We start from the raw sequence: 21,483 nt of genomic DNA, 5'->3' as shown, positions 1-21,483 counted from the left end.
TCCCGACACTGCTGCCCAGAGAGGTGCTTCTTCCAATGGCATTGGCCCGCGCTGAGGGATTGGTAGGTTGCCTGCCCTTATCAGCAACAGTTGCAGCAGTCCCGCGAGACCCCGAGCCGCCTTTGTTGTTCCGGTGTTGTTCCAACCACCAATCAGGATACCCATTCAATTTGAAACAAGTAGAATTATCATGCCCCGTTTTATGGTAATGTGAGCAAGATAATTTTTATTTGTCTTTCCAGCGATCATTGTTGCCCTTCCATCGATCAAGGGGAACCGCAAAGGCATGGGCCTCAATGGTATCCTTAGCAGCCTTCCCTGCTGCTATGCCACGAGATTGTTCCTCCTGTAACAACACTTCCAGAGCATCTTCAATTGAGGCTGGCGGTTTTTGAGACAAGAGGTTCGTACGCACGACAGCATACAAATCGTCATCTAGACCGATTAGGAATTGATGGAACTTTTCCTCTGCTTTGTCCACTTCGTACCTCCCAGCAACATCACACGTGCATAACCCACACTTACATCCATGAGGGGGCTTGAGTTGTGCAAGATCATCGTAAAAGCTCATTAGCGTATTGTAGTAGTCTGCGATCGTCATTCCCTTCGCTTGTTTGCAGCCTATGATCTTGGCCCGTAGTTGTTGTAGACGAGGTCCGGTTGATACACAGAAACGTTTATCCAAGTAATCCCACAAAGGCTTTACTTCCACCATGTATGGTATTGAAATTGCGACCTTGGGAGCCATAGTTTTGAGTAACCATGACACAAGCTTCGAGTTGTTAGTTTCCCAGTCAAGTAGTTTCGATTCCTTCTTCAGCTTGGTGATAGTGCCATCCACGAAACCAAATTTACGGCGTGACTTTAGGGACAAAGTGATCGCCTAGACCATGCCAAATAATTTTCTTTGCCCTTTAGGACCACGTGAGTGATCAAGTTTCCCGGTTGGTCGCCGGAAGAGAGAAAGAACGGTGAGGATGGATCAAGTTTTCCATCGTCGGCCATTACTGCAATTCGTGAGAATTGGTTGTAAAAAAAAGTTAGGGTTTTGATTTTCGTGAGAATTGGTTGTTAAATACGGCCCTGGGCCGCACCCGTCACCCAGAAAGAGAGTCCACTTAACAAGACCATAGGAGGTTCCACCTTAAAACCATATGGCAATAAGGGTAGTAGCCCCTTAGCCTTATTAAGTGTTTAACTCTTTTCTCTTTTATCAATGTGGGACTCTCACACGTGATGTTTCATGGGTCGGATCTTAACACTTCCCCTCACGTGTGAGGTCCCTTTACAATATGGGTCACATGTGATGGTTCATGGGTCAGAGTGTCTTTTATCACTCCCCCTCACATGGATCCCGTTTAGTTGGCCCATAATACAGTACAGTAAGGTCCCAACTGTGGGCCTTCTCTGATACCATGTTAGGAATTGATTTTCCTTGTCTTGTATTTCTGTCAAGGTCAGTTTATATACAACCTATCAAACTAGTATAGAGCCTTAATTGTAAGGGCCAAACTCTAGATACATAGACTAATTACAACAATAATTAAATATATATACTTGTAATGTATCACGAGCCCTTTATTTTATTTTTACTTTTCGTTTTTGTCATACGGTCATAATATAATCCACTCTAATTAATCAAGAAATATATACTCGTATACTTGGTTCAACTTTTTTATTTAAACTTATTTGTTATGTAATTTATATTTGATTTTCATTGGTATTGTGAAGAAACATGTACGGAGTACTCCGTATCTCTTATTCTCTTATCGTCATGTAAACCATCTTGCTCCAAAACGAGGCGTAAATAGCTAGGCAATCAAAATATGAGTATCAGATAGGATTGACAAGCGCAAGTCTTGTGTAACGCACTAACTAGTTCCTTTTTCTTCTGATAATACGTTGAAGCATATGATTAACGCAATTTGGATTATACACTCGGGTGCACAGTGTTCATTGTGCACCCTGTTGAACATTTATTGAAAATCTATTGAACATTGAGAATGATTTCAATGTACATGTACTAGTGAAATATTTAAACTATATGTTCTATGGATTTGAACTATAAGTTCATTGGCTATACATTATTTGGGTATGAAAAATATGTTCTTTGTATTTGAACTATATGTTCTTTGTAAAACAGGGTGCACAATGAGCATTGTGCACCCGGGTGTATAAACCATATTTTGTATGATCAAGGGTTTTTAATTCTCAATTAACAATCATCATCCACCTCACACCTCTAATTATGAAAACGCGCGTGAAAGTGTGAAACCATAATGCTCAATTTGTGTAACGTATAATTTCTTCGTTATTTTCTAGATAACATAATTTTTAGGCACTTTTACCAATGCGCAATTTTAAACATTACTGTCTTCAATTAAGAATAAGAAAAAAATTATAAAAAGCTGATATTTTAAAATCTAATATATATATAGCAAAATGATAAAGGTCGCAACATGCGACCTTTAAGACATGCCGCAATGGTAACATGTCACGACTATGTGTCATATCTTAAATTGGAAATTAAGATATTTAACTTTTTTTGTTGAAAGGAAGTAAGATATTTGACTTTTTTTTGTTGAAAGGAATTTAACATATTTTACACGTTATAAAAAAAGGAGAAAAAAATTAATATTCTTATTTAGAAATCGAATAATATAATTTTTTATTTCAGAAATTTTTTATAATTTGTATAGAAAATTAGAAGAAAAAAAATACTTTTATAAATTCGGTAATGAATAAAAAAAAATTGAAAGCGGTAATGGAATAATAAAAATCGCAGTGCATATCTTATTAGGAACCATTTTTATATTTTAAAATTAATTCCAGTGGATATAAAAAGTAGTGGTTTGTGTTCTTGAAATTTATTTTAAATTGTCTTTTATATACTTAGTAATTTTATTTCAAATCATCAGTTCTTAAGATAATTTTAATAATGAAGGAACTTTTCTTTAATGATGGCTAGGCATCCAACTCAGTACTCATTGGCAATTGGATTAATAAAATATTTATTTTATTTCACTATATATTTTGTATTTACACAAAAATATATTATTAGATTATAATATTTTTATTTTTAAATTTGTTACAAGAAAAAAGAAAGTGCATAATTACTATAAACTTATTAAATATTTGTTTCCTTCTTTGTACCGACTACCTTAATTACATATTTTCATAGTAAAAATTTAGCATTGATAGTAAAAGTAGATTTATGAATCATGACCTAGGTGGCGCCCATGTAGCACCACTAAAAATACGCCACATAAGATTGCGACAACTAAAACTTGTCGCAAGTTGCGACCTTTATCATCATCCATATTTGATGATGATAAAGGAGGCATATTTGGTGAAATATTAGAGCGCCACCTAGGATTACTATTGGTTTCGGCCAATGAAAAATAAGATTTCTAATTTATTTTTGAATTAAAAAAATCAAGTGCCACGTAATAAGATTTCTAATTATTTTTGAACTGGTTACTTGTTTGAGAACTGAAAATTATGCCCTTGGTCCAAGTATGCATTTAATGCTAAGTCTAATAAATGCGGTTCAGTATTAATTAAACAAGTTAATAATTCAGTGAGATCAAGTGAACTGAATGCCTAGCTAGAGGCCGCTTCAGTTCAAGTGGAATTAATAATTAATCCACAACTTATTCTTGACTGAACCCGTAGGGTCACACAAATAGTACGTGAACGGATCAAGTATTTGAGTGAATATATTATTCATTAAGTACTCCATTTATGAACATTCGGAAACGACGGATCTCGGTTCTAGTGGGAGCTGAAATCGTCAAAAGGGTAAAGAATACTCCGGAAATGATGATATTGCCGGAAACGGAAATATAAATATTATCCAAGTCGTAGATGTTACCGGAAACGAAAACGAAAACATGGTTCGTATCGGAAATAGAAATATTGCCGGAAACGGAAATATTACCGGAATCGGAAATATTGTCGGAAAAGGAAATTATTTCCGAAATCGGAGATATTAACGGAAACGTAAATATTTGTTCGAAACGGAAACGGATTCCGGAATCGGAAAACGAACCGGAAGCTCGACGAGCGACAAGCCGGAAAGCAAGCCGGCCCATCGCTCGACAAGCAAGCGAGCAAAGGCAGCAGTGCCTATGGGTCGCGCCAAGCAAGCGAGCAAGGCAGCAACCATGGTCCGCGCCAAGCAAGCGAGCAAGGCAGCAGCCATGGGCCGCGCCGAGCAAGCGAGCAAGGCAGCGAGCAGCCATGGGTCGCGCCGAGAAAGCGAGCAAGGCAGCAGCCATGGGCCGCGCCAAGCCAACGAGCAATGCAGTGTAGGCCCGCCAAGGCAAGGCCACAGCGCGCTAGGCCTTCGGCCAACTGCGACTGTTGCTGGGCCTAGACAGGCACGCGCACCAACATGGCCCGTTGTGGCTGCGTTGGTTGTTTCGTCTTAGGCTCCAAGAAAGGTATGATTGCTTAATTCCCAAGTAACCTTGGATTAAATATTCCTAGTCCTACCGGAATTGATTAATTAAGAGTTTAATTAATGTTGCAATTCTAATTGAATAAGAATTTCAATCCTAGTAGGGTTGGTAATTCTATTTCTAGTAAGACTCAAATCCTTATTTCCTACCCTATAAATATGAGGCTAGACCCTCATAATTATACACATCAATTACATTGAAAATCATATTCTTTATTCCCATTGTGTTCAAGGGAGAACATAATACAACCTAGCCCGAATACATAAAACCTTAAGTAAAATCCTAGTTGGTTAAACCTAAGGCGGGTCCGAATGTGCTGTGGAGTTTCTACGGAGGAGCAACGTTTGGGGCTCTAAAGACTTGTTCTTGTTCGGTTCGGGAGCAGCTATGTAACCTAAATTATGCTAATTGACTATGTGGCAATTAATTTGGATTATGGCTTTATGGTTTTTACGCATGAATTATATTATTTTATTTTTCTTAACCTAACAATATTTTAATTATTTAATTACTAATATATACAACTCCATCCAAAATCAAACACTATAATAACTAAAAAATAAATCTAAAATAAAAGTCGTCCAAAATCAAACACTAATCTAAAATAAAATTCAATCCAAAGTCAAATATTAATCCAATATTAGAGCGCCACGTAGGAAATCTAATGGTTTTGTTCTAATTTAATTTTGAATTAAAAAATTCGAGTGCCACATAGATAATTAATCATGTGCCACATAGATAATTAATTATGTGCCACATAGATAATTAATTAAATAATTAAAGTATGATTAATGGTTAATCTATCTATTACTATATACTAAAAGAGACACCATGAATGACACGTGTCATCTCCTGGTGAATCCTTAGTATTTTCCTTTTTTAAATACTCATTTTAAATATTTATAAACTAATTATTTTTAAACCGATATTTGCAAATACAAGATAATAATGTTCAATGTTCAACTAGAGGAATATTATCATTCTGGAATATTATCAGCTGATCAATTTTTTAGAGATGGTAACCCATAAAAAATGTTCAATGTTCAACTAGAGGATTTGCAGTAAGTGTATTTTCAATTTTTTTTAAAGGAAAATACAATTATGACTACTATACTAACTTTGCTGTGTTGTCGATTTTAGGAAAAATTTGTTGAGTTGCACTTTGTGGAATCAATATGCTGATCAATTGACATAATACTTATCTGATCATCCAAATTGTCAAGTTTTTACTGCCATCCAGTATGCAAAAATCAAGACTTTTCATGGTATATATGATTTAAGTTGTTTATAAGTCTCGATTGTCATTTTATGTATTGATTTGTTATTGCTTTCTTACATGTTTGTCTTTCTTACGCATTTAAGGTGTTATTGGAATATCGAGTTCGCTATTTGTGACAAGACTCCATATAAATACTGATATTGCGGAGATAAATGATTTTAAAGAGAGGTATGTATATATTTTTTTTTGGCTTACTACTATTTTTTTTTCTTATCTAAATATACTTTTCTAATAATGTATACTTGCAAAATAAATAAATTAATTGTCTTGCAGATTTGGGAATGAAGGAAAGACTTCTTCGTAAATGGTGGCACAAATAAGTAATCACATCTCTCAAAAAAATGAAAACGAGTTCTTGAAAAAAAAACGGAAAGGAAACATGTTGATGAGAATCGTGAAATGCAACAAGTAAGCACATAAATTCTATTATCTAATGCTTATGTATATGTTTAATACTCCCCCAAATTTATTTTATGCACATGTGTAAAACCAAGAATCACATGTTGGCAGCATTAAGAAAACAACACCACAACATTCCAGGAGTGGACAGAATAATTAATTCAACAAACAAAAAATCCACAAAGTGAAATTTTGTGTGGGTGCAAATAGTATAAGATCAATCACAAATATTACCTTACCCGCAAAACAGAAGAAAAAATATTATAAAAAAAACTGACTTTTTATTTCCCTAATGTTCATTCTGGATGAAACTTACAGAAGCTTGAATATGGATAGTCATGATAATAAGTGAATTTCCTGCCTGCATCCTCCAAATATGGTGGTGTGAGTATCTCAAGCATAGCACAAGGATTGAGTGTTGTGAAGCAATGTAGATTTCCCCCACTTTTGGGGTATAAGACTCTGGTCCCGTGCTGAAAAAACAAAGATCTTAGTCAGAAGGAGTTTCAATGTTATTGAAGGTAAACCCTATGTACCACAGGGGTTAAGAAAACTTAGAAAAATAAAAGGACAATTAATCTTGAGAAATAACAATTAAATTTCTGCTCAAACTTAAATCAGATTGGTTTCTAGATTGAATAATAAAATCAGTAAACTTGCAGAAATATAACATGAGTGGTGAAAAGTAAGCAATTTCATATTGAACGGTCGATGGTGCCTGCATCACCGAAATTAAACTTTGAGATAGATTCTCTCGGCTCTAAGCCTTTAACTAGTCAAAAAACAAATCCTCTTAATCGAGGGGTAAATAAATGAGTAAATAAAATATAGAGGGAAAAAATATATGCACAACCAGCACCTTCGGTTGCTGTTTTCTCGACAACGGACTTCTTCGCAGCATCTGATCCAGTTGTGGCATCTGATCCCGCTGTTAAAAGAAGAAATGTGAGTCAGTGAATTAATTTAGATGCAATAGTAAATTGTTCATTTACTATTGTGACAACTGCAAAAGTTTCCGATATACTTCTGATCAGCATAGACGCCTTTATAACAGATAAATCTACCGATACAACCTAGCATACTGCAAACAAAAAATATCCTCCAGACTACAAACAATTTACAAACATACAAAATATTTAGGAGCTAATCCATCTCACTTTGATTGGAAGCAATAGGCAATACACTTGCACCATTACTCAAATATATAATCTGAGGCCAGAGCTATGTAAGTGTTCATAGGAAAGTCTAATTTTCAGTGACATAATTAACAAGAAACCACTCAAGATGGAGCATATAGTAAAAACAACATCCTTAAATAGCAATCTGCTCATAAGTACAACAATCTCCTGGAGTAATCTAATTGAGACACAGAGCAGAAGATATATAACCCACAGACAAAGGCCCAGTTCTCTTCAACTCGAAAAAATAAAAACGCTATTCTATACAAATCTCTTAAACATAGACTACAGTAAAAAGATGTTTTATTAAGTGAAAATATGTTTTTTCAACAGTGAACTGGTAAATTTTGATTTTACCAGGAAATTTCAGTTTCAATATGTGAAAATAAGTTCTAATCAGTAGAATATTTCAACTCAGCAAAAACAAGGTGAAGTGAATAGGGTCCAAGAGTAGCAACCTCCATCAAACATTAAAAGTTCGAGCGAAATAGAGTTACATCAAACATTAGCACAGGAAATGTCAAGCTGGTATGAATCAAATTATGACTACTTACAGTTGTGTTGCATCTGTATGACCACCTAAGACTATCTTATCAGACACACCATCTTCCTCCATTAATTTCATTAACCGTTTAAAATGGTACAAGCTAACGACTCTTGACATGTCATTTGAATCTAAGTGATCCTTTCTGAAAAATTCATCCAACTCTGACCTCAGAGCATCAATCTGCAGTTGTCCAGTAAAGGCAAATATTAGTTTATAAATCACAATTTATAACCAGTAATCTTAGACAGCAAGAACAGTTGCTGCATTACTAGCTTTGGAGCGAAATCTTTGGTGGTAATAACATAATCTGCAGTAGTGCAGGTCTGTCCATTATTGCAGGACCATTTTCCTGCTATGATTCTTCTTGCAACAACCTTTTATTAATTGAAAAAACAAAATCAAATAAGTAAAACACAAACATTAAGAATAAACAATACTTTAAGTTAAAAGTATAAAGGTAGGATTTCTACTTGCATATTAACATCAGAATCAACAACAACATGGAATTTTCCTCCAAGCTCTAATATAATAGGTGTAAGGTGCTTTGCAGCTGCAACCATGACTATTCGGCCAACTCTTCTTCACCCGATCAGCCACCTCCTCCATTTACCGGCAGCGTCTTCCCAAACCCCTCGCCATCCCCCATCGTCGTTGGTGTCACCACCGGTGCTTCAATCTGATTTTTCTAATTGTAAGAAGAGGCGAGATTAAGTGGTAATTGATCCAAACAGAACAGTTTTTAAGAGAGTAAATGGTTTTCTTTTTAGATAATAGATTATTACTAAAGTTGTATTAATGAAATAAGACAATTAATAAGTCTATTCGATCAAAATATTTTCGACGATCCAGAATATTTTCAAAATATTTTCGATCAAATTATTTTCAAAACTATTTGATCAAAATATTTTCAAAATCCAGAATTCAACCAAAATTGTAGTTATTAATCAATACTAACCTGGAAGAGATCGGTAGGAAGAAGAACGAAGGAGATGGTGAAGCACTTTCGATTTCTGCCCAATATACTAAATCAACTTCAAAATTTGGAAAGTGAGAAAGATTGATTTGGAGTTTTGTATTGGTTAACCAAAACAGTTTTCTATCATCTTGATCTAAATTTTGGAAGGTGTGAAAGAAATCTGCCAACCCAAAAATTTTAGGCGTAATTTTTTTCCCTAATGAATCGATCTGATTTGTGCAGAAGATGAAGGGGAACAATGAGCTTCTCATCTTTGGCGGTGGAACAAAGGAGAGAGATGACTTCTCATTTTTTATTTTATTTTTTGTTTTTATTTGTTTAACACCTATTCAAATTAAAATATTACATAATATTATCTTATTAGATTATGGGATTTGGTGCAGTGCAACGTTTTTTACAAAATAATTTGTGTTTTTTTCTCTATTGCTCATAGTATATCCATATTTAGTATAAAAAATTAAAATTGTATCATATTCACGTATATATTCATGTTATTAGTAGATATATTGTTCACTCATGCACCGTAATAAGAACATCTCATATTAATAATTATACGAAGTATTTGAAAAACGGAACATTAGTGGTACGGAAAATTAGATGGATATTATATTTTAACAAAAATATGTATAACATATCAATAATTTTGGATTATCGTGAATGACACGGGTCCTATACTAGTTATGATATAATTAATGAATGGTTGGTCTAAATATGGGCAAAGTAGCAATTGACAACAATAACTAAACACTTTTGAATTTTGATAGACTCTCAATGAATATGCAACAAAAAGTAATTATATCCTAAGGGCACTATCGTAATACTACTACAAATGTAAGGTCATTTTAGTGTCTTCACCTCCTACAAGGCTACAAGTATATTTTAAACTTGTTTAAGCCACCATTTAAATCTTCCACCCTTTTCTCTCTACAAAAACAACCATAATTAATTCATTCACAAACAAATCATTCTCTAAAAACAATAGTCTAAAAACTTTTACAAATTAATTTCTAAAAAAATGGCGATCGTGAGAAGTAGAATAATATCACAGGTACTACAAAGAAGCAGCATCACCACCTGTTTCGGGCACCAGAAATGCTCGGCTTCATCGACTGCAGCAGTGGCCGCAGCGGCTGAGGTAGGCGTAGTGGGATCAAAATCAATGGGGTTTTGGTTGAAAGATTATGAAGATTATAGGAAATCATTGTATGGTGGAAATATTACTCATAAAGCTCTCTTCGTTGATGCTGTTGGCACTCTCCTTGTCCCTGCTCAACCCACTGCACAGGTTTCTTTCTCTCTCTCCTCAAAACTACTCACCGGGCTCATAAAGCTCTCTTCGTTCAAATTTCTCATCGGTTGTTCACCTGATTTTCTTTCCTCGTTATTGTTGTTGTTCAATGATTAAACATTGTACTATGGTTTTACTAGTCACTATTGCCAACTAAGGCATCCAAATAATTGCTCTTCCATCTAACAAATTTTAATTGAATTTAAAAAGGTCTGATTAGTGGCCTTGATCATATAAGTACACTTTAAAAATAATAAGTGGGGTTTTGGTTTTGGGTGATTATTATTCTAATGAAATTGAATTAAAGAAACTACTGTATTAGGTGTTGTGAATATTATTTTAAAACCATTTTTATTTTATATATGATGATATGCCTGATAATTTGAGTTTGTTTTTGAAATTACTGGGTGATATTTGATAAATTAAAAATGGTTGGGATGCAGATATATAGGCAGATGGGGGAAAAGTATGGGGTGAAATATTCAGAGGATGAAATATTGAACAGATACAGATGGGCTTATGGTCAACCTTGGGGAAAATCACGTCTCAGGTACTCCATTTTAGATTTATTTCCTCAAATCTAATTACCAAATTATGAGTATTTTGGTTCGTTGTTTGATTTTCTGTGTAATCAGAGTCATGAATTGCAGTATTGGTAGTTTCCATATTTCAGTAATGTGGTCCATGGCGGCATGGCGGCATGGCGGTACCGGTATTTTTGGAGTCTGTGTGCTCATATTGATCCATAAATCTTGTGTTCTTGTTTTATTTTAGAGTTACTTGTGAAATACAAGAAGAGAGCATGTTATATAGTTGTCGGCAACTTTTGTGTAAGACCGCCTTGGTTATTTAACGAATTGGTTTAATTTCTTGACTAATTGGTTTCATTTCTTAACTATTTGGTTCCATTGCTTAACTTATGCGACACCAAGACAATCTTTTCTGATATCTGATCCTAGGGGTTACTAACACGTAAGCGCGTCGGACCAATGTATCAGTGTCCTTCCTCCATCCCAAGATATTATAGTTCTGATTCTGATGCTACTTAGTACAGAGTAGTTTATTTGTTGTTCTGTCATCGATTTTCGGCTTGGATAATCCTTATCCAAATTTGTGAAACGAGGCTGGTTTAAATGAATAAACTAAACTCTGTAACGAGTTCTTCTGCAGGATTCACGGTGGTGCTGCACTTTTGTTCTCACTTTCAGTTTGAGAGTATTAATTAGTTTTAATGCCACATGTGGACAGTTGAACTTGTTTTGCTTTTGTTGTCGAGGATTAATTCTTACTACTATATGGATTTGATTCCTTTGTTGCAAATGAAAAGAAAGAGGAATCTTTCTAGTGTTATAATGTTCCATGATTCCTTAGTAACATTGGATAGATGTTGAGCAACTTTGTTCCATTCTCAAGAACATGCTATGTCGATCAAAGTTCACACCGGTATTTGGAACCAAATATTCAGGCACCATAACTCTTTTAATGCTTCTAGTAGTGATATTTCTCCATTAACAACTAATAAAGTGGGTGAAGAATAAGGGAAGATGGGATGGTCTCTATCCCTTTTGATTAAGGGAAGGTCTTCTTCTACCCGGCCTACTAATTAAGGCGGTGTGATGGACTCATAGTTCTCTTGTAAACAAGTTTCAATTATGGTTAAACACTATAATTCTAGTTAAGTAGGTAATAATGCAGTGGTTGATGCTTCACTTTTGAATCCGAGGTACAGGATTTTACCTTAGCTCCTTCCTCTTTCCTTTTGGTGGCTCCCTCTTACTTCCTCTCGTAAAAGTTAAAGTTCTGATTCGAGGTAATATGGAGACATTATTCTACTTTTGGGACCACAGGATGTGATTCAATAGTTCAATAAGCAATGTACCTTCTTATACCAAAATGATGAAAACTTCAATAAAACTTTATCAGGTTTTTGTTATGTCCCTCTAATTGTGAATGCTGGATGCCATTTCAGCCTGACTTAAGTGTGGTTATAGTCATCCGTGTTATTTTTCAAGTTTCTACAATTTAATTATGTAAAGAAAAAAGTTCTTTTGTGATCAAATAGCTCCAAGTTGACAAGCTACAATAAGAGAGTTTGTTGGTTAGTTTGTGCCCTGTGGTCCTAAAATACCATTTCTAGACATTGATTGGTATACAATAGTTACAATGATCTTATAAGGAAATAACGTAACTATATGAGATTATGACGCAGGCGGATTAGATCAATCACCATGAATCTCCATTTTGCAGATATGTGGATGATGGTAGACCCTTCTGGCAATACATTGTTTCATCTTCCACAGGTTGTTCAGATGCTCAGTATTTTGAGGAGCTTTACAACTACTTTATGACTGAGAAGGTGGGTTTATGCCACTAATTACTTTGAGGAGCTTTACAACTACATAGTTACATTCATAGTTGGGCTGTGTGCTGATGTTATTAATTTCCAATTCAAGGCATGGCAGCTATGCGACCCAAATGCAGGGAAAGTATTTCAGGCTTTGAGAAATGCCGGTGTAAAAGTGGCTGTTGTCTCAAACTTTGATACTCGATTAAGACCTCTATTGAGGGCTCTGAATTGTGAACACTGGTTTGATGCTGTGGCCGTCTCAGCTGAAGTAAGTGGCTATTAATTAATTAGTTTGTCAGTCAGATTTTACTTAGAAATGCCTGTACAATTAATATTGATTCTAAACTGGATATCTATCTCTATGTAATATTATGAACAGGTTGCTGCTGAGAAGCCAAACCCAACAATATTTCTGAAGGCGTGTGATCTTCTGTGTGTAAAACCAGAGGATGCTGTTCATGTTGGTGATGATCGTAGGAATGATGTATGGGGTGCAAGGGATGCAGGCTGTGACGCTTGGCTTTGGGGAAGCGATGTCCATTCTTTCAAAGAGGTATTTATTTGTTCTTCTGATTTGTCACTTCTTCAATATCTAGTACTCCCTCCATCCAAGAATTGAATTAATTTAGGGGATGTTTGGTTGCAAGTAAATAAAAGAGGAAGTGTGAGTTCCTAGGAAGTGAAATATGCAAAGTTGTTTGGTTTGCATGAATTGGGTATAATGGGGGAATTAGAACTTCCTTAGAAAGTTGAAATTTCCATGGAACATGGGAAGTGACTTACCTACCCTCCCCTTGGTAAGTCACAATTTTCGTTAAGACAAAATGTCCAAGTTCAACCAAACATCATCAAGCTATTTCCTAGGAATATAACTTGGGAATTAACTTCCATAAAATGAAACTTCTCATGGTAAGTTACTACCCAACTGAACCAAACAAGCGCTTAACATAGGAAATTAACACGGATATTAAGGATAAAGAAAAACTAGGGCGAGTGAGATAGGTCCCAATTTTAAAGGATAGGCTTATACTAAAAGGTATGTCAAAGTCGCTTGTAAAAATATGTTTTTCTACAGTTTTCTGTAATCATATCTCTACTCACTTACAAATTACGAAGTTTGTGGTTAAGGAGGAGTATTGGGGCGACATATCAGTACATCGCAAGTGAACCAAACAAGCACTTAACATAGGAAATTGACACGAATATTAAGGATAAAGAAAAAACTAGGACGAGTGAGATAGGTCCCAATTTTAAAGGATAGGCTTATACTAAAAGGTATGTCAAAGTCGCTTGTAAAAATATGTTATTCTACACTATTCTGTAATCATATCTCTACTCACTTACAAATTACGAAGTTTGTGGTTAAGGACGAGTATTGGGGCGACATATCAGTACATCCACATGAATGCACGGTTATGTTATATCCATAAGATTTTAGATTTTTTGTTGAGAGAATGTTGAAATTGAAAGGCTATTGGATTTTGTTAAGTTATCAAAATATATATATATATATATATATATATATATATATATATATATATATATATATATATATATATATATATCCAAGCTTGGTTTTGCAATCTGATGTGATGTATCACTTCAATTGTGGAGGGTATGCTTTCCTTTTTTTTTAAAGGAAGACCTTTGGGGGAAGCTGAGAAAAGAAAAAGTAAAGACAAAAATATGCATATCAGCATATGGACCATATGATAGGGAAATAGACAGCAAGGAAATCCACATTTATATGTTAGCTCTCTAAAACCGACTTTTTGGTTTCAGGTTGCAAACAGAATAGGCGTCCACATCTAAGCAAGCGGATGTGTTTTTTACCTTGCAACTCTGGCCGCCATCTCGAAAAAATAAGTACGCTATCCCGGTCTCCCTCGTTTAGGGGCTGTACAAATTGTGTTATATATGTATCTGGTAACGGGACTTCAGAGGAGACCAAATGTTGCCAAATAATATGTGGAACCGGATTTTGTATAGCTTCTAAGTTGTACATATGTAATGAGTGTTATCAAAGGGTCAAAGGAAAGGAGATAAAGAAAAGTTTTCCGGGAAATTTGTTCATACCTTTGCTATAGCAGCCTAGCATGGTCACTTCTTTGGTTGACAACAACAAGCGTGAACAACTTAGAAGCCTCACTATCGCTCCATTGTTAATCCAATATTCCCTTACTTGTATTTTACTTATCTATTGCTTTTTAAGATCTTTCTAATAACATTTTAGGCTTTAGATAGAATTATTATGTTTCTTTAATCTCAGTGTTCACCGGCAGTTTTTAGCTAATTCAAAATAAACCTCTATGAGGGGTATGAACCAGGACCTCTCATCAGAATTTTTTTTTGCTTAATCACTTGCGTTGTGTTAGCCTTTATTGATATTGCAAGTCGCATATTTTTAAGCTCTCAATAAAGTCTCCACCAAAACAGATACATTCTCGTCGTCGGTCCCGCTTGTGCCTGTTGTGAGCACACAAGCGCCCCGATCGACCCCCAACCCAAGCTCTTGTCGCCAGTAGGCAAGAGTGCCCCTTCTAAAGAAAGCACCCGCTCGTGCCCCGGGCCTTGAGATTCACTTTCCGCACAAGACTTGCTACCTTTCTGCCCCATAGGCAAGAGCGCGCCGCACAATCTGATGTCAAAACACTCAGGCTGTGATAGTTGGTATTAGAGCCAAGGTTCAAACCTAGGCATCAAGAGACCCGATCAAGCAACATGAGATGGAATCAATAGAAGAAAGACTAGCCTAGATAGAAGGAAAGTTAGGAGAGCTGGACCCGACTCGAGGTAAATGGTGATTGGCCAAGCCAAAGAAATATAAAGACTCGAGAATGCGGTCGAAGAGCTCATGCAAGAGAAAGAAGCGTTTCACGAACAACTTAACTTTGTTCAGAAGCAAGCTGAAAATGCACAAGACAAGTGCGCGACCGTGATGCGCGCTGCAAGGACTGACTTGGGCGGAGGTGGTGCAATGAAGATCAAACCTCCAAAGCCTCGAGACTATAGTGGCGCTAGATACTCATAGGAAGTTGATAACTTCCTCTTCGACATGGAGCATTACTTTAGAATCTGTCAGTTGAGCGACGACCTGAAGGTTGATACTGCGATCATGAACTTGTCAGATGATGCAAAGCTATGGTGGCCATAAAGCACACTGACATCGAAGCTGAGAAGATCAAGATAGACACATGGGAAGAGTTCAAGAGGGAACTCAAAGACCAGTTTTATCCCGAGAACATCGAGTTTGTTGCAAGAATGAAGCTACAGAAGATCCGCCATAAGGGCTCCATACGCTACTATGTGAAAGAATACTCGGCTTACATGTTGTACATCCGAGACATTAATGAAAAAGATCGGTTGTTCAACTTTGTTCACAGGCTACAAGAACGGGCCCAACGTGAAGTATTGAGGGAGTAACTTTATATGTTTGACAAGAACAAGTACTAGTTAATCTCAATGTTTTGTGAATTGTACAAATCACACACGCAGATATCCAGAAAAGCTTTAATACAGTAAAGGCCAAAGAAAACTTAGTTACACGATTATTCTCCATTCAGAATGACAGGCTTCTACAAGCTAATTACTTAATAATTATGCTTAATTAAAGCGAATAGGAATTCTGATGAATCGGCAGCATCAACAAGTTGATGACATATCATGACATGTTTACTGAATGAGAAACTTCTCGACGTATTCCTTCCTGTAAACAGAAAGTGCCTCACATGAAAACTGAGCACATTTTTAGTTCTTGGAAGGTAACATCAGAAAAGCCAAATCATACCGTGCTTGTAGATCATCGTTAGGACGGTTGTGAGGAGTCCAAACTGGATTACCGGCAAATAGTCGCACCAGCTGCAACAGATTATTAAGCTTTATCTGTAAGTGTAAGTGTAAATCTAGAGAAGAAGAACAACTACCAGAGGATCATTGCAATACCTTGATGTAACTGTTGAAATCGAGACTAGCACGATGATATATTCCTGCAGGCAGTACGATCATTGCCCCTTTCTTCAACCATATGCGTATCCACTTATCTTCAACATCTCTCACATCTAAATAACCACTTCCATCAACACAATACCTTGTCTCATCATCACTATGTAAATGTTCTTCATAGATTCTCTTGTTCATCTCCTCATAATTTGGAACTTGTTCATTGTTACATATGCAGTCCTGAAAATTAGTTGAACTTTCATTCAAGTTATTTAAAATAAAGTTCAATTTTCTTATTACTTGATTAGAAAAGAACAAAAGGGGTTACCATGTAAGTATATCCACGAGCTTCGCGGATCTTGTTCAATTCCTCATCAGTTTCATAATTGTCAGCGTCCAATTTCCAAGTGAGAATTCCAAGTTCTGAGTTTTGACAGATAGGGAAAATCATAAACATATATATATTTTAGTACTTTGACCATTTTCAGTTAAAGAGGAGTTTTACCAGCAAGTTGATCGAGAGAAACAACTTCCTTAGGTTCCTTATGATAGGGAAGACTCGGATTTTCATTGCTATCATCATCAATATACCACGCTTCAATCACTTCTTCCCTGGGATCCTGTACAGCATTTATAAAACATTACTTCTTTCGGCATATTTGAAAAATAGAAGTTAGAATGAAGTCTTGATTTGGATATCATGCATGTGCTTCTTGTTTTGTTACTATTCATTAATTTTTCAATTGAAAAATTATGCAAAAAATCCCCATAAAATAAAATCAACTAGAACACACAATCAGAGTTGTTAAGAATACACCAGGTTGGCATGAGTGGTTAAGGGTCTCTTGCTCCTTAACCAAGGTCTCGGGTTCGAACCTTGGGAATGGAAAAAATCTCAACCGGGAGGGATGCTGTCCATCGAGGTACCCATGCAAACTACCGTTGGAGTTTAGTTCACTCGCCAAAGGCGGTGGGAACTCCTCGTGGTAGAACAAAAAAAAGAGTTATTAAGAATACAACAACAATTAAGCCTTCAAAATGATTTGGGATCGGCTAACACGCTAAGGGGTGTTTGGTTCGCGGATTTTAGGTACGAGGTATAGGTTTAGAATGTTCTAAACCCGGCCACACCATGTGTTTGTTTGAAAAATTTAAGAGTTTCAAACCCATACCTCAAGCCCCTAAGTTATGGGTTTAGAAACCTAGGGAGATGTAGGTATAGCCATGATTCCAACCCCATACCAGTATGTGAACCTAACCCCCCATAATAGTTATACATCCAGCAGAAGTCAATTTATACCACAATCACCCGTAAGAAATTAAGAATAAACAATAGGAATCTAAAAGTAATCCACAATTTCAAGGAAAATGTTTCGCAATAACCTGGAATTTTAGAAACTAAAACTAAAACATGGTAAAGAAAACTTACAAATCCAAAAACACCAAAAAAGAAAAAAAAAAAAAAAAAAGTCGTTAAAGAAGTTGAAGAATTTCATGAATCAGCAAAAATAATCATAATTGGGAAAAGAATAAAATGCAGAGTATAGCAGAGATCACCTTGCGTAGCATTGCTTGCAATTTTCGGTGGTTTTGCTTTGTTTGAAAATTGAATCACCACTCTACCACACCACGCACTCAACATAATTTATCATCACATTTCATTAAAATATCATATATTTGTGTCGGCAATCATTTCATTTGTTATGTATGCTACCTTGCTACTTTCTCCTTTTCAAATTAATGGTTTTCCTATCAACTGCTACTTCCTCCGTCCCTTAATACTCGCACCGCTCTTTTCTTTTCGGGTCGTCTTTTAATACATGCACGGTTTCTATAAATGGAAATTCTTATTAATATTATATTATTTCTCACACTTACCTACTAACCCACCTACACCTCCGTAGATAGTCCACAACACGTTCGGATCCGCCTTAGATTCAATTAACGAATATTATCTAAGGTTTTATGTTATTCAAAAGCTTAATTATTTTGGCAAATTATTAAGTTAGTTTAAACTTAAACTATATGAATACTTGTTGATTGTTGTGTATAAATTGTGATTATGAATCACCTATTTATAGGGAGGAAATATCGGACTTAGATTTCCACTAGGATTTGTAGACACCTACTTTTGTTCCCATTCCCGAAAGGGAAGGTTCGATGATGAGAACATAAATCTCCACTTGGCAACGCATCTCCTATAAAATAACGAATCTCAATCACCCTTTTCATTTCGGCCAAAACTGCTATTTATAGAAACCTGCTAAGAATAGTAACTACAGTAAGAAGTAGTTGTTAAAAGTGGCAAAGTCATAAAAGATAGAAATCTGTCAGAATTAGGTGTTGCACTCCAACGTAAGTCCTAAAAGAGATAGAATCGGCAAAAGGAATTTTATTCCTGCTATAATTCGAAAATAAGAGTTACGTATTAATTAAATTACTAACGAACCTAGAGTTCGTAACGGGCCCAGCCGCATTCCGTCATAAGTTAATACACACTAAGAAACTCGGATAAGTCTGAAAAGCTCCGTGTATAAGAGTCCAAATCTGACAAAAGGCTCGGCTCAGATCCTATTTTCAACGCCTGGGTCTGGGCGCCGAAATCTTCGGCGCCCAGCCCTGGGCGCTAAAAATACCTGGGGCCGTGTCGTCTCCGAATTCTTTTTGGATTCGTATTCTAAAAATCTATCTTTCCACAAACTCTTTCCCTATAAATACAGCCTCAAAACCGACGTAAACACAACACACAATTCCATAACCTGAGTATTGACTCTAGCCTTAAGCCTAGCCTCACGCTGCGAAATTGATCTGGCGTTCTGTCGCAATCGACCCAAAAGTCAAACAGAACGCGTTCTGCCCCTTGTAGCTGATGATTTAAGCCTAAATACTGGAACACTGCTTAGAAACCCGAGATTCGTTAAATAAAAGGAGAAATAGCAAAGCCAAGTGGTTAGTTTTCTGAGAACCGTGATGCACCTCTCAAGGGTGCGTTGTAATGTGTCCCTCACATGATTTAATGCTTTCATCACCCTTTTATAAAATTGTCAAACTATTAACTTGATTGATCTATCACGCCTAATAAGATAATACCTTGGACAATTGAATTATCATGCTAGGTACCTTAAATAAATCTAAATAAGATAATCACGATCGATTTAGTATTATGTGTTGCATATTGCTAAAATCAATTCAGAATAGTTTAATAGTTTAACGCATGTCCCTTCAATTATTTATGCTGAGCTAGTAAGGATAACCTGCATCTGGAGTTATCGATGAGCACTCCTCTCGGTAGTTACAGTCCCCCGAACTCTCAATCTCCGCCCTGCGGGTGTACGTTGAGCGATCCCCACACCAGGGATCACAAGGGAACCTATGGCCGTCGTGGTCGAACATAATTGCACTCCCTTTATGTCACGATAACCGGGTTTTGTCAGTTTTTCTCATTGTCGTTAAAAACTGAATGACGACTCCTATATTACTAGTCGATTGGGTGTAAACTCACAGGAAATCCAATTACACTTGATCTGACAACGTCACGCCCACGAGGGACGAGGTCACGCATTAGCCTCGTGCTTTTTCGACCCCCTCACAGTGGCGACTCCACTGGGGATGTTAATGAAATACTCGTGCCCGTAGGTAATCAAAATAGCCGAAGGGTGAAACGATCCTACCCCGCGTTTATTTCCCTATCAAGTTGGGACGACCTGAAAATCAGCATATTAATGTGAACGGACAGAACCGCATAACGAATCTCGGCTCCCTTAGCATGTTTCATCTCGGGAGTTGGGACTAAGGATACCCATCGCCAACCGGGGGGTGCATACGCTTCGAATGTTGTCCACTCGGCACTTTTCGCTAGTAGTACACCCGTCCCAAACCCAATCGCTCGCCCACTAAGGTCCCTCTCATTGGTGCATGCCCCCTTGGCTTACATCGTGATTGGCCTCTTGGGACGAAATTCGTCTGTTGAATGCACTACCTCGACCGGGGCATGTGTTGGATCTACAATAGAAGCGGTACCAAGCCGGCGCAAATATTACCCATAGAAGCCTATCATAAACTACGTGACATATTATTTTTGCTTCATGTTGTATTGTTAGTTATGTGTAGCGAATTACGTGATTGTGTTGTGATTGTGTGTGACAAATAATGTTAGAAAACCAACGACCCTAAAAATTGCCCAAACATGCATAAACACCAATTGGCCAAAGAATTATACCTAAATACGTGTCCCGCAATCCCGGGCGATCGCCACAAAAATAAGCGACGCCCAGGACGGCCTGTAACGGATCCCACGACGCTGTATAACGCGCAAAGGACGTTATTGGGAAAGCACGCAAAATTAAGTCGTATGTACGAAAAAAAAATAGACGAACAAAATACGAGTACCAGTCAGGGAGGCATTTTCAGCGCCCCTGGCTGGGCGCCAATTATTTCAACGCCCCTGCTGGGCGCTGAAGTTGCTGCTTGGCCTTTTGGCCAGGCACTGCAGCCTCGGTGCCCGCGCACAAAATATGCGTAGCAATAAAAAATTCGTAACTGTGAGGGGGTCGAAAAAGCACGAGGCTAATGCGTGACCTCGTCCCTCGTGGGTGTGACGATTCTTTTTATTCAATCAAGTGTAATTGGATTTCCTGTGAGTTTACACCCAATTGACTAGTAATATAGGAGTCGCCATTCAGTTTTTAACAACAAAGAGAAAAACTAACAAAACCCGGTTATCGTGACATAAAGGGAGTGCAATTATGTTTGACCACGACGGCCGTAGGTTCCCTTGTGATCCCTGGTGTGGGGATCTCTCAACATACACCCGCAAGGTAGAGATTGAGGGTTTGGGGGACTGTAACTACCGAGAGGAGTATTCGCTCTTCGATAACTCCAGAGGCAGGATATCCTTACTAGCTCAGCATAAATAATTGAAGGGACATGCGTTAACTATTAAACTAATCTGAGTTGATTTTAGCAATATGCAACATATAATACTAGATCGATCGCGATTATCTGATTTAGATTGCATTAAGGGACCTAGCATGATAATCCAATTTCCCAAAAAATATTATATTTATT

The 21,483-nt window shown here is 36.8% G+C and overlaps 4 protein-coding genes across 5 annotated transcripts; 1 reads left to right on the top strand and 3 right to left on the bottom strand.

Annotated features, from left to right (window-relative positions):
* Positions 1-226: 226 nt before the first annotated feature.
* On the bottom strand, positions 227-748 carry LOC110781217 (uncharacterized). Its single transcript, XM_021985442.2, has one exon. It carries the CDS (start codon positions 746-748, stop codon positions 227-229), a length of 522 nt encoding a protein of 173 aa, XP_021841134.2.
* Positions 749-6,276: 5,528 nt separating this feature from the next.
* LOC110800603 (aldehyde dehydrogenase family 3 member H1) lies at positions 6,277-9,222 on the bottom strand. Of its 2 annotated transcripts, none has more exons than XM_056843196.1 (6): positions 8,822-9,222; positions 8,337-8,542; positions 8,136-8,240; positions 7,874-8,046; positions 7,001-7,069; positions 6,277-6,614 (listed from the first exon to the last, which is right to left on the bottom strand). In XM_056843196.1, the coding sequence occupies exons 2-6, from the start codon at positions 8,424-8,426 to the stop codon at positions 6,431-6,433; spliced, it is 621 nt and encodes a 206-aa protein (XP_056699174.1). In that variant the 5' UTR covers positions 8,427-8,542; positions 8,822-9,222; the 3' UTR covers positions 6,277-6,430. The 2 variants fall into 2 exon arrangements, with proteins under 2 accessions (XP_056699174.1, XP_056698966.1); XM_056842988.1 differs by having other exon boundaries at positions 8,337-8,551; positions 8,822-9,221.
* Positions 9,223-9,703: 481 nt separating this feature from the next.
* Positions 9,704-14,834, top strand: LOC110800598 (uncharacterized). Its single transcript, XM_022005910.2, has 6 exons — positions 9,704-10,127; positions 10,574-10,680; positions 12,378-12,486; positions 12,584-12,745; positions 12,857-13,030; positions 14,260-14,834. The coding sequence occupies exons 1-6, from the start codon at positions 9,858-9,860 to the stop codon at positions 14,287-14,289; spliced, it is 852 nt and encodes a 283-aa protein (XP_021861602.1). The 5' UTR covers positions 9,704-9,857; the 3' UTR covers positions 14,290-14,834.
* Positions 14,835-15,888: 1,054 nt separating this feature from the next.
* LOC110800602 (acireductone dioxygenase 2) lies at positions 15,889-18,131 on the bottom strand. The gene is made up of 6 exons (XM_022005913.2): positions 17,974-18,131; positions 16,922-17,036; positions 16,745-16,839; positions 16,420-16,656; positions 16,265-16,335; positions 15,889-16,183 (listed from the first exon to the last, which is right to left on the bottom strand). Exons 1-6 carry the CDS (start codon positions 17,983-17,985, stop codon positions 16,150-16,152), a joined length of 564 nt encoding a protein of 187 aa, XP_021861605.1. The 5' UTR covers positions 17,986-18,131; the 3' UTR covers positions 15,889-16,149.
* Between the last annotated feature and the right edge of the window lie 3,352 nt (positions 18,132-21,483).

The sequence above is a fragment of the Spinacia oleracea genome, chromosome 1, assembly GCF_020520425.1.
Source record: "Spinacia oleracea cultivar Varoflay chromosome 1, BTI_SOV_V1, whole genome shotgun sequence".
NCBI classification, from domain to species: domain Eukaryota; kingdom Viridiplantae; phylum Streptophyta; class Magnoliopsida; order Caryophyllales; family Amaranthaceae; genus Spinacia; species Spinacia oleracea.
Note: the sequence above shows the minus strand (reverse complement) of the source record. Positions and strands in the feature narration are given on the sequence as shown.

Bases quoted from the DNA above. Each gene is read 5' to 3' on its own strand.
- LOC110800603 (XM_056843196.1), bottom strand. From the start codon at position 8,426: ATGGTTGCAGCTGCAAAGCACCTTACACCTATTATATTAGAGCTTGGA. The intron at 8,047-8,135 runs GTAATGCAGCAA...GGACAACTGCAG, and splicing joins AAGATTTCGCTCCAAAGCTA to ATTGATGCTCTGAGGTCAGA. The intron at 6,615-7,000 runs GTGCTGGTTGTG...TTGTTTTTTCAG, and splicing joins CGAGAAAACAGCAACCGAAG to CACGGGACCAGAGTCTTATA.
- LOC110800602 (XM_022005913.2), bottom strand. The intron at 16,336-16,419 runs GTATTGCAATGA...AATCTGTTGCAG, and splicing joins ATTTCAACAGTTACATCAAG to CTGGTGCGACTATTTGCCGG. The intron at 16,184-16,264 runs GTATGATTTGGC...TTCTGTTTACAG, and splicing joins AACGATGATCTACAAGCACG to GAAGGAATACGTCGAGAAGT.
- LOC110781217 (XM_021985442.2), bottom strand. From the start codon at position 748: ATGGCTCCCAAGGTCGCAATTTCAATACCATACATGGTGGAAGTAAAG.
- LOC110800598 (XM_022005910.2), top strand. From the start codon at position 9,858: ATGGCGATCGTGAGAAGTAGAATAATATCACAGGTACTACAAAGAAGC. The intron at 12,487-12,583 runs GTGGGTTTATGC...TTCCAATTCAAG, and splicing joins ACTACTTTATGACTGAGAAG to GCATGGCAGCTATGCGACCC. The intron at 12,746-12,856 runs GTAAGTGGCTAT...TATTATGAACAG, and splicing joins CTGTGGCCGTCTCAGCTGAA to GTTGCTGCTGAGAAGCCAAA.